General features: G+C 40.9%; 1 protein-coding gene across 1 annotated transcript in view; it reads right to left on the bottom strand.

Annotated features, from left to right (window-relative positions):
- Positions 1-270: 270 nt before the first annotated feature.
- PPP1R1C (protein phosphatase 1 regulatory inhibitor subunit 1C) overlaps positions 271-18,815 on the bottom strand; it is a 52,037-nt gene continuing 33,492 nt past the window's right edge. Inside the window, 1 exon segment of the mRNA XM_042468605.1 lies at positions 271-753. Coding sequence (XP_042324539.1) covers positions 665-753 — 89 coding nt within the window. The 3' untranslated portion in view covers positions 271-664.

Here is an 18,815-nt window from a genome sequence, read left to right on the forward strand (position 1 = left end):
TTGCAAACTTCCTGTCCTTCCAGTTTTGTGAGCATATCACAGCTTTCCCATATAGATTACACATTTAGGGATATCTGGGCAATAAGGCAGGTGTGTGTGTGTGTGTGTGTGTGTGTGTGTGTGTGTGTGTGTGATACGGCCAGCAGGTCATAATTTATAATACTTGAATCCTGTCCAAGGATAAAAGTGAGATAAGGAAGGAAGGAAGGAAGGAAGGTTGGTTCTATTGATATGGTTCTCCTGTTGACTGGAAAGACTATATAAAACACATTTTTTTAAACGTATGGCATATTTATTTTGTAGCATTTAAATCTGTCTTATTTACAACTGATCTTAGACTGCAGCTCACATTCAAAATTTAAACTTTGGCAGGACTAACAACAGAGGCCTCAACGTATTTGCAAATTATATATTTGTAGTAGCGTGTTTTTTTTTCCTCCACAAGTAAAATGATTATAAAAGAAATGGTTATCTTCAGTTACAAGGTAACATACACCAATTCTGCAAGGTGCTACAAATTCCCCCCATGGAATCCGTCCTCTGAGCTGGATACTGAGATGAAGACTGGTCAGGAACATAAGCAACAGAGTTCCATTGTAAGTACAGAATTTTTAGCAGTTCAGTTAGTGACAATAAAGGCTCTTCCACAGATGCCTGGAGTCAGTTATGGGCTCCATCCCTCGTCTCTTTCATTGACCACTTCATCTTCCTCTGGGAATGCTGAGTCATTCTGCTTTTTTAGATGTTTAATCCCTGTAAATAAAAAAAAACAACCCTATCTTTAAAATTACATACAGGCAAATCTAAAACCTCTCTTATTTATGCTGAAGGAAGAAATCTAGCAAACAAGGTTACCGAGTTTTTTTTTAAAGGTCTGTAAGGTGATAACACGTGAAAATGGCTATGTTTACCAAATGTCAAAACTGTGTCATGCATAAAATAAGGGTCCACTAGACATGGTATAAGATTGGTGGGGATGCCTCTTCTGATGTCTTGTATATGCATGTACCTTCATGTTGCCTACCGACTTATGGCAATCCCATGAATTTCATAGAGTTTTCTTAGGCAAGGAATATTCAGAGGTGGTTTTGCCAGTTCCTTCCTCTAAAATATAGCCTACAGTACCTGGTATTTGTTGGTGATCTCCATTCAAGTACCACACAGAGCTGACCTTGTTTAGCCTCCAAGATCAGGCAGGATTCAGTGCCTTCAGGGTATTTTGGTTACATTGGTGTTTTGTTTTTCATTAAAGGCAGTTGCACGGTGTATAGAATTTGAACTGGGCCCATTCCTGCAATGCAACTCATCACCACTACCCAAGAACCACTAGTAATCATAAAAAGAAATATATATACTTGACTGACTTCAGCAAAAGTCATTGATGAAAGCACCTCTGTCTAGTAGGCTGGTCCTAAGGTTGTGAAAATTTTATTAAGAAATAAAGGAATTGCTTTCTTTCCTCCGATCATTTTGAAAACCTCATGAGCTGCAGAAAGTAGCAAATAAACCATTTCACACTATGGAGATAATGACACTACCATCTTCTATGCTGTGAAAAGTATGATAGGCGAAACTGGTTAAAATAAAACAAAAAGCTGTAACGCCACACAGAAGCAGTTCCCAAATTCTCAAGAAACTTGCTTACAATAAAATATTATTGATCTTTCCAATGCTGTCACCTAGGGATGTGATTCTTATTCTTGAAGGAAACAACCAGTAACTTTAGCAATATTCTTCCTGCTGTGAAAAGGTCTTCAAATGTTTTTGAAGTCTATTTGCAATTTGAAACTTATTCTGTGCAAAATTCAGATGTGGTCGATATGCACAAATAACAGCATTTTCTGTGCAGAAAACAATACTTCTATACAGTATTATCTTCTATACAGAAAAAAATTGTTTTCTTTGCAGAAAATGCCTTGATATTTCTATGAAGAAACATTTCTACGCCAAAAAAGCTGTTTTCCCCCACAGAAACTGCTGTAATTGGTTACCTATTCTGTGCAAATTTCACACATGGTTGTTTTGCAAAAGAAACCACTTTTTCTGTGCAGGAAACAAGTTTTCTGCACAGAAAGAAATGTTTCTGTTTAGAAATCCTGTTTTATGCGCAGAAAAAGTTGTTTCCTATACAAACAACCACATGTGAATTTTGCACAAAGTTAATCCAGAACTGTGAAGATTCTTACCAGTCCAGGATTCTTCTTGTCAGCATATCATGACATTGAAAAACCCATGTCTTTTGACTAGTTTTCAACTTTTTTCAAATATTCTTTCCATCACTATTGTCAACTCCACTCTGAGCCAAGTGTAACATGCTTCAGGTACAGTTAAGTGAAAGGTATTCTGGATACATTTTTAAGGCACGTTCTTTAACCATTCTGATAATTTGTGTAAAGCAGTGATGAGGGAGTGTATGGTCCTCCAGAGATTGTTGGACTGCAGCTGCCTTGAACACTCACCATGTTGGCTAGGACTGATGGATTTTGTAGTCCAATAAACAGTGGACAGCTGCACATTTCCCAACCCTAAAGTAAAACAATGTAAGCATTTGTGAAGTTGAAGGCTTTCACAGCCGGCATCCATAGTTTTTTGTGGGTTTTTCGGGCTATGTAGTCATGTTCTAGAAGAGTTTTTCCTGACGTTTCACCAGCATCTGCAGCTGGCATCTTCAGAAAATCCTGGCATAGAAGTGAGGGGGGTATATATACTGTATACTGCGTGACCTTTGATCGGACGGAAGTGATTTATATGTTAATCTGTGTGTTGGTCTGTGTTGAATGGCAAGGCCTCAGAGTGTCTATTTAATAAGTGATCCATTATCTGCTGGGAAATCCCCTGGTCCTGGGTGGCTTTCATTTGCATGTTTTGAGTTTTGATTATGGTGTTTTTGAGGACTGGTAGCCAAACCTTGTTCGTTTTCTTCTTTCCTGTTGAAGTTGTCCAGGTGTTTATGGATTTCAATGGCTTCGCTGTGCATCCTGACCTGATAATAGTTGGCATGGTCCAGAATTTCAGTGTTTTCAAATAGCACTTTATGCCCAGGATGGTTTATAACATGTTCTGATACTGATTTTTCTGGCTGACCAATCTGCAGTGTCTCTTGTGTTCCTTGATTCATGTTTGAACACTGCATTTGGTGATCACTATGTAGACTTGTCCACAGCTGCACAGCATGCAGTAAACTCCTGCAGCTGTGAAAGGGTCTCTCCTGTCTTTCGCTGAGTGCAGCATTTGTTGGATTTCCTTGGTTGGTTAGTAGATCACTTGGAGGTTGTGTTTTCTTATTCTGTCTGTGTCTTCATTGATGTATGATAAAAATACCTTCCCTTTGGGTAGTTGTTTATCTTCACTCCTATGGGTCTTTCTAGGTCTGGCAGCCCTTCTGATGTCTGAGCTGGGGTAACCATTAACCTGTAGAACTCCATCTAGAGTCTTCAATTTCCAGGAAGTCGGGTTCACAGATCCTTTCTGCCCAGTCTACCAGTGTTTTGATTATGCTTCTTTTGTGTCCTGGGTGATGGTTGGAGTTCTTGTATAGGTACTGTATATGTCTGTATGTGTAGGATTTCTGTATACTGTGCGGCCTAAATGTTGGTTCAGTTTGCAAATGACCAGGACATCTAAGAATGGCAACGTTCTGAACCATCTGAACAACATCCACACTAACATCCAATTCACAATGGAAAAAGAAAAGGAACATCCACACAGATTAACATGTAAATCATTTCCTTCCAACCAAAGATCACACAGTGTATATATCAGGGGTAGGCAACCTGCGGCCCGCGGGCCGGATGCGGCCCGGCGAGGCCTTGGGACCGGCCCCAGCCCGGTCCTGCCGCCGATTGCCGCCGGGGCCTTTGGCCTCTCGCGCGCAGGGGCAAGGGGGGCAATTGTCTATAGACACCTCGGAAACATGCATTTATATTAACATTTTTTAAAAAATCAGCAAAATGTTTTGCGTGTCCTCCATTTTTTTAAAAAAAGTGTCCACCATTTGAAAATGTTGTCCTACATTTGTCCCGGTTTATTTATTTATTTAAATTTTTTCAAATTATTTAATTATTTATTTTTTGGCTTCGGCCCCCCCCAGTTGTCTGAGGGACAGCAATCCGGCCCCCGGCTCAAAAAGGTTGCCTATCCCTGGTATATATCCTCCACTCACTTCCATGTCAGCATTTTCTGAACATGCCAGCCACAGATGCTGATGAAACGTTAGGAGAACATGCTTCTAGAACATGGCTACATAGCCCAAAAGCACACACAAAAACCAATGTAAGAATGTACTTGGATGATTATACTTGGTTCACTTAATCCATTTCTTATTATCTTTAATCCTTAGTGTGTCTCTCCTCCTGTTCCTCCTCCTCTTTGTTCTCTGGTATTCTAGGTCAGCTTCTGCCCCCCCCCCCCAAACAACTGACCTTAAAAGCTAGCCATCAGATTGTGTTTGCTTCCAGTTGAGGTGTAAAGAGAATGATATTTCCACATCTCTCTTGCTAGTAAGCAAGGTTGTAACAAGGACTTGCAACTGGGGTCCTGCCTCTGATTGCTGGAGCCTTGCTTACTTTTTTTTTTTAAACTGGGGAGAGAAATGTCCTTGCACCCAAATTGAAAGCTGAATAGACCTCTTTTGCTCAATTCAACAGCTGGCTTTATGATGGGTGAAGGTGGCAGTTACAGTTGGCTTTCCATATCCACAGATTCTATATCCATGAATTCATGATACAGTATGGCCCTCTTGTTGCTTGATCCAAGGATTTCTCATTCGGTTTTAATCTTTGTCTTCCTCCAAGACACAGTGATCGTGCTCCGCGACATCCTTTGTGATCAACTAAGCTGGCATTCCTCATTACAAAATCGAGGTCTCTGTGTTCTGCCTGACTGAAATTCAGCTTGGAATTTCTGCTTTGTGTGTATTGTTTTCTCTCTTGCCATCTGTGTTATGGAAATGCTCATCCACTCCTCACAATGTAGGAGTGATTTCCCTGGGTCCATATTTCCTTTCCAGCCCACAACAATCAATTTGTACCCTAGGTTCATCTTCAGAATTACTCCAGTCAACAGTCCCTGGTGTCACAAGAAAAAACACACATAAATATTGGTGCCTTATTTTGTCTCACTTCTGAAGTTTTCTTCTTTCCTTTCCCTCAAAGGCTTTCATTTCACTGCAGGTAATTTAATCCAATTAATGTTGATGAAGATAGCTCAAATGCAAGCTTTTCTCAGTATGTGTACACTAATATGCTTTGAACTGGCAATGCATTTTAGATTAAATCACCACCTCAAAGCTTATTTCCAGATTCAGGATAAATTATCTGTGCAAATGAGGTGACTTTGTGACATTTCCACAGTCATATCATGAAATCTCCATTTGGGAAACTGAAACTTGACATCTGATTTGATTTATCTGACCAAAGTAGAGGAAATCTGAAAGTGAATAAGTATTCAAAAATGGATCTCAAACTTATTAAATATTCCTTGGGATTTTCAAAAGAGCAAGTACTTAATATATATCCAAATCAAAGGACTGAATTTAACAATTCTTTTAAAAAGTGTTGAAGTTCACATAACTGAGATTTTGTTACATACAGAGGAACAGATCTAAAGATTTCTTATATGTATCAGGGCTGTAATGAATATATGGAGCTACTCTGCTCACCAAATGTGCACAATTTATCTCAGTGAAAGAAAGAGACCTTTGTGTACATTTCTTTGGGCTGATCATCGCTCTTCATCAAAATAAATGGAGGAGTATGAGCAAAAAGTAAGAAAGCTCTGGATTATGGCATGTCTGTATATATAAATTATATTAACTATGTTATAAATGAAATTTCATAGAGAGGCATTAATGAGCTTGGATTCTTCCTTAAAAATAAGGCTGGAATCTGGCAGTGGCAGGATGATCCAAAAAGTAGTGGGAGCAGCAGTCATACAGGAAGGAAGATACTGAAGACATGGGATACTTGGAAGCAGCAGATTGCCTGTGTTTCCCACTTGTCTACGAAAACTTATGCTACAGCGTCTTTGTCACAGTTCATCTGCTACAAACCCCTTTGCTTCCTCATTATTGCTATGCAATCCTGGAATAAGTAAAATAATGCACCAACAGAGTTTGGGCCTAGGGCCCTGTCACACTACACAATTACAGCCCTGTTGTCCCACTTTAACTGTCATGGCTACATCCTCTGGTATCTTGCAGTTTGTAGTTTGATCAGATGCAAATAGAGGAGCTCTCTAGCTGAGGATTCTAATGTCCCTTCCTTCAGCTGCCAATTCCAGGATTCCATAAAATGGACTTAAAGTAGATTCACAGCGCTATAACTGTATAGTGTGAAAGGGCCTCTGAATATTTCTTTGGAAAGGTGCACTTTCCAATGCATTGGTGCCAATGGGAAGTTTTCTCCTAATGAACTGGAAATTCTTTGGGGGTGGCAAACAAACTCTGATCAGGACTACAGCTGGGGCAGGGGGTTAAAGCACCATCTCCGCCACTCTTCCAGTATGGCCTGAGCATTATCTTTTAAAAATAAACAATGGCGGGATACAAACCGCCGCTTTCTGGTGCTCCCCTGCCGGCACCATTTGCTCCGTGCGGGAGCCGCAGCAGCCAAACCGTGCGGCTCCCGCGCGGAGCAAAAAAGAAGCTCCATTTCGGAGCTTCTTTCCAGGGTGCAATGATGATGTCGCGAAGCGCCAAGGGCACATTCGTGATGTCATTAGGGCCGCGCGACGTTCGGACTCTCAGCGTCCGATACGTCAATATGGCGCCGGCCATGTAGAAGGTCCAGTGCCATATTGTACAGACACAGTCCATACTAGACTCAGGGGCGGCTAGAAGAGACGCCCCTTTTTTAAAATGGGACGTCCTCTGGACGTCCCAACTGCCGGTATGTAACCGGCCAATGTAAGGACAAATTGCATGACACACTACAGTTCACAACTTGTGCATTACTAAGCTATGGAAAATTTGGACCTTCATCTGGAAAATGGCATGCACATTCAGTAATAGTAACTACATAGAAGCATTAGGACATGAATCTGATTTTTGCCATCTTGATGTATCAGTGCCAGAGAAATCTATGTCAAGATGCCTCATATCCAGGCCTAAATGCAATTGATAGTCCCATCTAGAATGGATTCATTCAGTTCATGACTTTTGCATGGACTACAACTTTTACCATATAGGCCATACTGCATGGGCTTCTGGGAAATCCAAAACATCTGAAGGAGGAAAGGTTCCCCCAATCTGTCCCTATTCAGTAAGTAGCATGCATCCACTACAACTCTTCCATTTCTCTTCAAACACACTCAGTTTTCTGGCTCTAATTAAGTCTGTGCTTTCATCTCATGCCAGAATGCAACCTGAGATACTGATAGCTCAGAAATGCTACAATATAAAAGCACCAAAACATTTTTGACCAAAATACTGTACAAAGTTCTAAACCTAACACCAAGTCTCAACTGGAATAGAACTAATGAATCAATTGCTTAACAGTAAATCAGCATTTATGTAAATCACACCAAACCATTACTCTGAATTCAGTTGTTAGTCACAACTATAACAGACTCAAAGACATTTCTAAACATGTCTTTTTACAAAATTTCCAAGGACTGAATGAGTCCATTCTAGATGGGACTAGCAATTGCATTTAGCCTTGGATATGAGGCAGTTTGACATAGATTTCTCTGCCACTGATATGTCAAGCTGCCAAAAAACAGATTCATGTCCTTATAGTTCATATAGTTATTATTAGTGGCTGCACATTTCATTTTCCAGATAAAGACATTGGTTAGTTGAACTGCTGTGTATGGGAACAATATGCTTTCCTACACACAATGGAAAAATATATCCTGAGTCTTTGGCCCTGAGTGATCAAATCTCCATAAATAAATACATTGTAATAATCTTACTATATTCAGTTTTGCTATGAAATGGTTTAAAAGTTCAGCCAGTAGATCAGTAAGTCAGGGAAGAGGCTCCCAAGCATCTATTTTTACCCCTTTCCATGGTTTCTTCTTGCAAGCAATGCACCATTTTTGTCTCTAAGACTCGTTCGGCTTTGGCCAAACTCCAAAATTTACACACAGATCCCCTCTAGTTTCTGCTGAACATTAGCCAGTATGTTCTTCCAGAAAAGGAACTAGAGAGGCAACATATTTCCCAAAGAGGAAATGTCACAAGGTCCCCACGGTTGCTATAAATAACCACAGGTGCTAATTTATGCACCTCTATACTATAATAACCAGATACTTCTTAGCCAGGAGCATAAAGATGACTAGGATGGCTTTGCCTATCCAACTTCTTTCAAGTTCTTACTGCTAAGAGAAGCTGCACCTGTCTCAAATGGTTAAAGTGTCCTGGCTATCACTGTCTCATGCTCCATATCTCCATGGTTTTGCTCTTGTCCAGCAGCAGCTTCCATTGCTTGAATATATTTAAACTCTCTCCTAGTTGATTTACTATAAGTTTTAAATCAATATATTTTAATTTGGATGATTTTCATGTGTAATGGTCATTTTAATCCTAGGTTTATGGTTTTTTTTAATTTATGTGTTTAATGGTCAGATATATATTGCATTTTAATCTGTATTATGCTCTGCCTTGACCCTTGGGGAGATGCAGGAAATAAATAAATAAATAAATAAATAAATAAATAGCCTTTGGCTGTCACAACAGGATAAGGGAAAAGCTACAAAAGAACTGGAGGCACCGAACAACTTGAAAACATGAGATCATAAAAACAGCCCTGCTGGAAGAGGCCAAAGGCCCATCTAGTCCAAAAAGTGCCCATACTGCCATGTTTTGCTACAGCATCTGTCGCAGAGCATGGTCTAAAACAAATAGAGCTGCTTTCTGATAATAAATAGGTCTCGATACTTTGGGCAAGTCACATGCTTTCAGCCTCAGGGGAAGGCAATGACAAACTGCCTAAGCACAAATCTTGCCAAGAAACCCCTATGATAAGTTTGCCTTAGGGTTGCCATATGTCAGAAATAACTTGAAGGCACACAACAACAAACAACAAAGGTCTGGATATAGATTGGATAAAGACCAGCCTGTGATCTTATTTGGATGTAATAATAAACAATGTATTTTTCACAATAAGAACAGGCTTAGCTGTCCCTTGGGTTCACATATCCCCCCCCTTACTCTGCCAACATGGCAGCAAGAAGATGAGAAGCTTTTGTTTTCTTTTTTGGCTAACAGTTCTCTCTAAGCTTTGACAAATTACGATTAGCCTTAGCCATGGCTTAATGAAACAAACCAACTTGGTTTGATGTACAGAAGAATCATAACAGGAGGAAGGTTGAGAGCATGCAGGGCTGAGGATCATCTGGGTTTGTTGCCATTATGCTAAACCACAATTAAATCATAGTTTATCAGAAGTCCTGGAAAAATTATTTTTCACACTACAACTCTCAGATCTCAGCTAGGATGATCTTGAGCGTTGTAGTCCAAAAGGGTAACATTACCAAGCTCTTATTATCACAGTGTCCAAACATGGCCAATGTACAGTATTTCACATCCAAACTCATGAGGGGGATGGAGAAGGAAGAAATGACACCCAAAGCAACAGAGTCAACCATTTTCTAACCATTTGATAATTCCTCTCACCCCTCCATTCTCTTGCTTCCCTTCCAAAGGTCAAATACAGAGTTACAACTCTTTTGTAGTCTCAACAAAGTCAATGAAGCCATTGTCTACTCTTCTACAACCCACTGAGCACAGGAACAATACAAGACTGTGTTGAAAATGGCTGGCCCCTTTTCACATCATTCTTCCAGAACCCTTGGCTTCATTTTGCTCCCTCTACTTGGACACATTGGCTCCTTGTGATTCTCCCAGAAAGGGGTTTCCTGGACGCAGCTGATGCTGTCACATAATCTCTCTGCTGATCAAACAAAGCACCTCTTTGAGCTGGACACTACATTAGCATGTGGCTGAAGAGTACAATTCGTTTGCTGACTGCTTCCAGAAAGAAAGAAAGAGAGAACAAAAGAAAAAGAAAAGACAAGCAGCGGAGTTCCAGGCCAGCCTTGCCAACATGTAAACATTTCAGATTTCCCTCATTAGTCCCCAGTTGGAATGGGCCAGCCAATCAAAAGGCTTCTGATAAAAGAACAGATGCCTCAGAGGTCAAAGATTGACTAGGATCTTCTAAAAACCTCGGCTCATCTGGTAACATGTTCTATGTGGCAAGCCAAGCAGGACTTCTGAATAGCTCTCTTAGGCCCCACACCTCTTCCTTTATATTTATAACATATGTTATATTTGTATTCTGTTTCTGAAATCTGCAGGAAAGTGCTACCTTAAGAGCTATGTCATTGGTGTGGTGGATCCACTCAAGATTTTAATCTGAATATCCAGAATCATCACTGGGGTTGGTGTCATCCAGTGCAGTAACTCATGGTGTCACTCTTCCATTGACCTCCTACCGTACCACACTGTACACAATCCCCAAAATTGTAATACATTGTTGAATGCAATGGCAATAGTTGTGAAATAAACAATTAGCAAAATTAAAGTTATATCTTTAATACACAATATCACACACACAACCTAAATGTATTTACATATACGTAGTTTCATGTGGTTATGGTTAAAATTTAGTAAGATGTGGTGGTTTTTTAAAAGAAAAATTAAAAAGAATTTGTTTTTAAAATAAAATTTTACATTTTATTATTATTATTATTATTAAAAAGGAGCCTTACTCCACTCACCCCATCAAAGGCATAATCACAAGCACTGAACTTATTTGCAGTGGATAGGGATCAGCAACATGGATAGATCCTTTAAAGTCTGAAGTATAACATGGATTAGATATACTGCCCCACAGATATGGAAGCCACCAGACACCAATATTTAGCAATCTGCCAGGGCCATTTAACTTCGTTGATTAGCTAGACAATGGCCTGTTGCTCATTTATTTTTGATCCAGACCCTTCTTTTTCATTTGTACAGCACATTTGCTTCCACACCTTAACTCAAGGCAAAATTAGAGACGGATGGACAGACGAATACTTATAAACTGGATGTATCTGAGGATTCACAAGCAGTGTACAGCATTCATATAGCATGCAGTATAAATGATACACCAAATAGGAAGAATGGGGGAATATTCACATGCTGCATGAAACTGATGGTGGATTGGACCCTACATGGGAAGACTTTTCCCCCCACAAAGAGAGTGATCTCGCAGAGTTAATAGATCTCACCCTTTGAGTCTATTTACAGTGCATAGTTATAGCAGACTGATACCACTTTAATGGTCATGACTGCATCCCATGGACTCTTGGGATTTTCTGTTAGACAGTGATAGTGTTAAGGGAACATGCACTTAATCTCTCTATAGTAGAGGCTGGATCTGCACTGAAAAAATAATCCAGTTTGACACCACTTTAATTGACATGGCTCAGTGCTATGGAATTCTGAGATTTGTAGTGGCACCACAGCTCTTTGAGAGACTACAATTCCCCAGATTCCATAACTCTGAGCCATGGCAATTAAAGAGGTGTCAAACTAGATAATTTTTGCACTGTAGATGCAGCCTTTGAAAGAAAGTAACAGTACAAATGGTGGTGGTAGTTCTGAAGTGTCACAACTGCACACAATCAGATGAAGGCAGGGGTTATTTCTTCATTGGCATTGGCATGTCCTCACATTATTTAAAGAGAGATTACACAGGTAAGTGATAAGACCCAATGGTTCTGTGCCTCTAGCCAAGGACAGAAGAGGCTGCTTTGGGAACTGTCTAGTTGGCACTGTCACCCCGCAAATCTGCCATCTAAAAAGCTGCATATTAAGATACAGTTAACATTGACTTGTTTCAGACAAAAGGATAGAACTAACAGCTTCCTGTCCTCTAGAAAATGAGTGCTCTATCCATTGTTGAGATAGCATAAGATTTTTTCTTTCTCCATCAGTGACCTCAGATTAGTTCGAGAGTGTTCCCCAACTCTTTGAAAGATCTGGGGGTGCAGAGAGGAGGAGGAATCGGCCATACCAAAGGTGTCCATTCCATTGGTAGACAGACACTACTGGATACAACCCTAGGGCAACTAAAAGTATCTTCTAAAGAGATAATGATGTCTAAGACAACAAACCAAGATATGAAAAACTGGCTGAGCTGTAGTAAAAGACAAGCCTTAAGAAAGAATTGAATGCAGTTTGTGAATGAATGGGAGAGAAATACAGAGTAAGCCTTCCTTGTATACACATGTTTATCCAGCTAAAAGATACCAGTGGAATAATATGCTACAAAAAAGGCAAGGCTGACAGATCTCAGAAACCATCCCCTGAGTATAGTAAAACAACCCCCTGCTTTCTTTACCATGCTGCCAAAAATAAAAATCACCATTGTTCTCTTTTATTTCTCCCTATAAAGCTTCCTTGTAGAAGATATGTTTGCATAATCACATGCAATAAAGAGCAATGTCAAAAATAAATGTAGAGACTGAACATAAATAAAACTAGTATAATTGAATTCCCTTGGTGCAAACCCAAATATTTATCTCAACACATACTTGTATATCTGCCTGGATTAGCGATGGGAAGGGACGTTTCAGGCGTGGGGGATATGTATGTTTATGGAAGAAACCTTATTTTAACTCTGGGTTTGAGCAAGGATGTGAACATTTCAAGTCTCAGTTTTGTTATGCTTCTTCAAATTTCATCTGCATTTTCTTCTCCTTATAAGATTTTGAATCAGGTAGTAAAACTGTTTTCTCCCAGTGCTGAAATTTATAATCTTCCGCTCCCTTGTATCTGGAAGGATCTATGCATTTCCCCTATTGACTAATGCATATTTGCACATATTTTCTTTAATCATATACATTTGAGCCATTCTCATTTCAAAATATATCCTCTGTGCATATTCTGTTTCTTCAACACACCTTATAAACCTTGTAAATGCACAAATTCTCAAAGCAAAGTGCATTTCTGCTTTTGAGATGTATAAAAAGGCTGTTTTTCTTGATACTGTTCAAGCCATTCCAGGATTGCATCTTTGCTACATTTGATGCAAATTCAACAAGGCAATGGATAATGTTTACATCAGCTTTCCCTAACCTGGTGCCCTCCAAGTGTGACATGACATGTGACATGGCTGGGGCTGATGAAAGTGGGAGGGTCCCAGTTTGGGACACAGTAGCAGAGGAGTGCCGTGATGCTGCCCACTATGCAGTGGGGCACGGCATCACGCCAGCATGCCCTCACTCCGCATCGATGCCGGCCTTTATAGCCGGTCTGTCGAGGCTGTTGGAAGCAGTGTCCCCAAGTTTCAGCCACTTTCCATCTAGACAATACTGTTTGTTATATAGTGCTGGGACAAAATACAACTCTCAGTAAATGCATTGGTTCCCTCTTCCTCTTTTATTCTTTCATCCCAGCCTATCAACACAAAAATGCCCAATACTCTTTTTCAGTGAGGCAAAGTAGCAGAGCCCTAATATACTTTTGTTGTCAATAGGTTCATCTATGAGGGAGTTAAGGTGTTCAAATGGATCTGATGGATCTCTGATGTGGGGGCATTTTTCATTGCAAATAATAACAATGTGCAGCTACTGGTGATTCAGGCTTGGAAGAATTTTTGCAAGCTGACATCTGAATGATACCATTTGCAGTTGAGGTTAAACATAACAGTACTCTGCTCCATATGCTAAGCCAAAGTGATCAAAACAAAACCACTGGAAAATGGAAAATGAATGCACACTTTGTTAAGACCCAGTGCTGGATTTATGCACAAGTTAACAGGAACCAGCATGGTGTAGTTGTCTGAGTGCTGGACAAGGACTCTAAGAGACAGGGGTTCAAATTCCCATTCAGATATGGAAATCTCACTGGAGCTGCTTCCACACTGCAAAATTAGTACAGGTTGATACTGCTTTATCTGACATGGCTTCATCCTATGGAATCCTGGGATTTGTAGTTTGTTGTGGCACTAGAGCGCTCTGATAGAGAAAAATAAATATGTCACAAAACTACAAATTCCAGAATCCCATAGCATTGATCCATGGCAATTAAAATGGTGTCAAACTGAATTAATTCTGCAGTACACATGCAGCCTTGGTAACCTTAGGCAAGTCACACTCTGTCAGCCATAAAGGAAGGACATGGTAAAACTCTGAGTAAATTTTGCCAAGAAAAATCTAGGAAAGGGTTGCCATAAGCCAAAGTCAACTTGGAGGCACTTAAGAAGTAAACTTCAGTTTAGGGCCCCATATTATGTGGGGCCTTTGTATACAATTTTTAAAGGTTCTAGCTGAGATTCTGTATCAGGGGATGTACACACCTTATGTAGCTATCCTCTGTAGCTATGTCTTCTGATGCTACCAAAATCTAAGATATAAGCCACACAGTTTCCCAATACAACCAATTATGAGTTGTGAAGTCGAAGGCTTTCATGGCTGGCATCCATGGTTTTTTGTGGGTTTTTCAGGCTAGGTGGCCATGTTCTAGAAAATTTTCTTCCTGACATTTCACCAGCATCTGTGGCTGGCATCTTCAGAGAATGCTTTGCCTGGAAAAAGTTGGGTGTGTATATACTGTGTGAGCCTGGGAATGCAGGAGTAAAAAACCCACAAAAAACCATTTATGAGTTGTTGGAGAGTTGGGCAAACAGTAGTGACATGTTCAGCTATTTACCTTTTGCTGGATGCTGTGATGGGCTGTCAAGATGTTGCATAGGCAATGTTGTTGTTGTTGTTGTTGTATGCCTTCAAATAGGGATGCCATATCCTGCCTGTAGGCGGGGCAATCCCGCTTTGGGTGGTGCCGTCCCGGTCCCGGTCCGGTCTGGCGCCAAGACCGGGATGGCACCACCCGTGGCCACCTCCGCCCCCACGTGCGCCGCAGGGTCCTCCAAGGCCTCACTGAGGCCTGGGAGCGCTCTCCGCGGTCGGAGCTCCGGCTGAGGAGACACTCCCTCCCAGGCCCCAGAAAGGCCTTGGAGGCAGCTCCGCAATCACGGGGTCCTCCAAGGCCTCTGTGAGGCTGGGGAGGAGGAGGAGTCTGCTTGGCACCGCGGCGATCGCTGCGATGCCAAACGGCCCCTGCGCCCCTTCCCAGCCTGAGAGGAGGCCTAGGCTTCCTCCCAAGCCGGGAGGAGGAGGAGGCCGCTTGGCACTGTGGCGATCGCCGCGATGCCAAGCAGCCCCCACGCCCCTTCCCGGCCTGGGAGCAGGCCTAGGCTTCCTCCCAAGCTGGGAGGAGGAGGAGGCCGCTTGGCACCGTGGCGATCGCCGCGATGCCAAGTGGCCCCGCGCCCCTTCTCAGCCTGAGAGGAGGCCGAAGCTTCCTCCTAAGCTGGGGAGGAGGAGGAGGAGAAGGACAAGGTTTAAAAATGTAGGACCTTTTTTTAAAATTTCCTGGCCAGGAAATTTAAAAAAAAAAAGTCCTACATTTTCAAACCTTGTCCTACATTTGTCCCGGTTTGGAGGTCCTCAGGTATGGCAACCGTACCTTCAAGTTGTTTCCAATTTATGGTGATCCTAAGGGTAACCTATCACTGGGCTTTCTTCACAGGTTTCTTCAGAGGGGGTTTACCATTGCTATCCTCTCAGGCTGAGACAGTGTGATTTGCCCAAGGTCATCCAGTGGGTTTTCATGGTTGGGACAGGATTCAAACTCTGGTCTCCAGAGTCAAGGGCTTAGCCATGTAAACCCACTGAATGATCTTGGGCAAGTCACACTCTCTTCACCTCAAGAGGATGGCAATGGCAAATCTCCTCTGATGAAATTGCCCCCATAATAAGCTTGCCTTAGGGTCACTGTAGGTCATCAATGACTTGAAGACACACAACAACAGCAACAGCAACAAAAGCACAGATGGAACGTACTGTTTTGGAGAACTAATAATGTAACAAGCCTGTATATCCGCTAGAGGGAGCTTTGTCCCTGACAAATAGCAAGCATAAGGAATCCATCTCAATAGTTTTGTTTGGCTGTTTTCAGAAACAAACAGAAAGTAATCATGAAGCTTCTCCTCCCAAGCAATTATTATTTAACAGAAAATCTTCTCAGTAATGTGGAGATGGGCGACCTGCCCGGAATGCAATTCTCTAAAAGGCAGTGGCAGCTGCTGTCTCCAGTGTCAGTGGGGCAGTGGATCAGTTCTGGTTTTTAGTGGAAAAACTGAAGAAGCAGTTCAAAGTGCTGAATCCTATCCCCAAAATAGTTTCAGCACCTCAGATAGTTCATGTAAAGTTTGAACTAAAGCTTGGAACAGACTGAGGCAACAGTTGCATGTCCCTTTATGCTTTTTGACCAATATGTGTGTAGGTATATACATACCTACATTTCACAAGTGTCTAATTTATGTGCATAATAAATCATGAAGCATTTTCTTTTCTTTATGGTAATTTAAAAATCAAACAATGTATTAACCAAAAATTTATGACCGATCTTCAGGTTTGTCCTTATTCATTGACTGTTCTATTTCACATATCTTAGGTTCATTTTCTGCTAAACATTTTCCATAACGCGTGATGGGAGAAAAAAATAATTGTTTTTTAGAAGGAACCACTGAAATTTGCAAATATCTTCATATTCTGTATGTACCACACTTGTGCATTTCTTTCCCCCCTCCCCCCAAAACAAAAACAAAACTTGAATATGGAGTGAAATAAAGCAGGCAAACCAATTTATCAAGGACTGGGATTTAACTCTTAACTCTTCAAAACCTGGGCTTGACTCCCTCTATGATCAACCTGATGCTGAATTTGGATTGCACCTCTTCTCTTTTTAAGAAATAAAAGTTTTTAGACCATCACGTAACAACATGGGATTTTGTCTCTTTTCATTCTTCCACTGTGAAATATGTGCTTTCAAGTTTTTTGTTCTGTTCCTACATTTGTGAACTACCACATCTTTTCTATGGGTTCAGGGACACAATAAACTAATTGCCAAACCAACCTTGGCTTCTGAAATGAACCCTTTTTCTATGCGATGACTTCAACTGACCTCATTCCCTGGTCTGATGAGAAACAATTCCAAAATCCTATCATTATTCAAAACAAGAGTAGATAAATTCAATCGATGAGATTTACATATGTCTTAACTCATCATTCATGATTCCAATTACTCTAGCTGGGATCATCTACTAGGATTTTGGCCAACATGTTTCAACCCTGTCAGAACATTTGCTTGCAAGATTGTGTTCTTGTTTTCCTTCTGTTGAAATAGAAAAAAGGATGACATTATACTTACTTCCTGCCATGGGAAGTCAGAGGGGTGCCCTTGAATGTCTATGGAATGCACAACTACTATGGAGGATGATAAACAGATAAACAAATAAGATTTAAATGCCTAATTTAGATGCCTAATTTAAGCTACATATAAAATGGTGTCTCTTATATAAAATGGCAAAAAAGGATTGCTTTTGGAATTTATATTATTTTTCAATATTTTCAAGATGTAGATGGTTGAATCTATGGATTAAAAAATCCGTGGATACAGAGAACTGACTAAGTGTTTTTCTACTCTCTAGAACATAGCTCTTGTATGAAAGAGAATGAGAGAGAGACAGACAGACAGACAGACAGAATTCTTTGTCATCTCAACGGAATGGGATGGAATGCTCCTGTTGTTCTATTGTTCTAAATGTGGTTTGTCTTATGCCTTTCTTGAGAGATCATGTAATGCTCAAACTTGAAATGCTATAACTTCATAGAGACTTTCCATCTCCTGAGGGCTGCTCCCACAACTTATCCCCAGGGTTGGTGGATTTTTGGTTCTTCAGATGTTTCAGCCTACAACTCATCCCACCTGATGTGGCCAATGATTGAAGCTGTGAAGTTTGCAGTCCAAGAGATCTGGGAGCCCAAAGATTCCCTGCCCTTGGCTTATAGCATGGTCATGCTGAACCACCGAGAACAGAGTGACCTGAAATTCAGGGAAATAACTCAGAATGTCACAAATAATAATAAAAAGGAGAGTTTCCTCTATTTGATTTCTTGCAAGAATCAGCAAAGCCAAGGCCCCCCAGGGAAAAGGAAAATGCCAAGGAGGTGATGCCACTCTTAACACTTTTGCCTCCTTCTTCCCTAGGAAATCTGGGAGGATAGAAAAAAGTGAAGATGGAGATGGCAGCAGGTGCTCCAGTGCTCAGGCATGTTTGCATACAGATGACTTGGAATGAAGCCTCTGTCATTTGCACCATTCACATAGTTCATGACCATTTCTTCCTTGGCATCATGCCTGGCCATCTCATCAAAAGACAAAACTGTTACAAGTCTCACCATTCAACTGTTTTTCAAGAATCTGATATAGGGCTGGAAATGATACTCATTTTGATTTCAGTTGAGATTTTTTTTGTCTTGTCCTTCTGTGGTTTATAATTTCTAATGGTCTGAACCCTATCACACCAGAGAATCTTGGCTGTATACCTCACCCCATCTGCCCTGTGGAGTGATCTGGGTTGTAGAACATGGCCAAAAACATACGTAGCTCTCTTATGCATGTAGGAGATACATAGCATATGAGTTACTCAGGATTGCTGACAACAATTACATTTAAAACCACAGCTGTGATCAACTTTACTGAGCATGTGCAGATGATTCAATCATACTTAAGAAGTGTATGGGTGTGTATCTGCGTGTGCATGTAAAATGGGAGAGGATTATTTTATGAGATCAGAAGAGGAAAAATAATCCTGTGAACAATCTTTTTCATGAATTAGAATCAACATCCCCAATGAGTGCTTTTGCTAAGGCCACAGAGTACCTAGCATTCAATCAGCACCACTAGGGAGAGGGGAAAGAGAGACAGAAGCTTTTCAAATGGAGACAGTGTCTCCCAATATCCATTAAGCACAGAA

The sequence above is a fragment of the Sceloporus undulatus genome, chromosome 1 (assembly GCF_019175285.1).
Source record: "Sceloporus undulatus isolate JIND9_A2432 ecotype Alabama chromosome 1, SceUnd_v1.1, whole genome shotgun sequence".
Taxonomy (NCBI): domain Eukaryota; kingdom Metazoa; phylum Chordata; class Lepidosauria; order Squamata; family Phrynosomatidae; genus Sceloporus; species Sceloporus undulatus.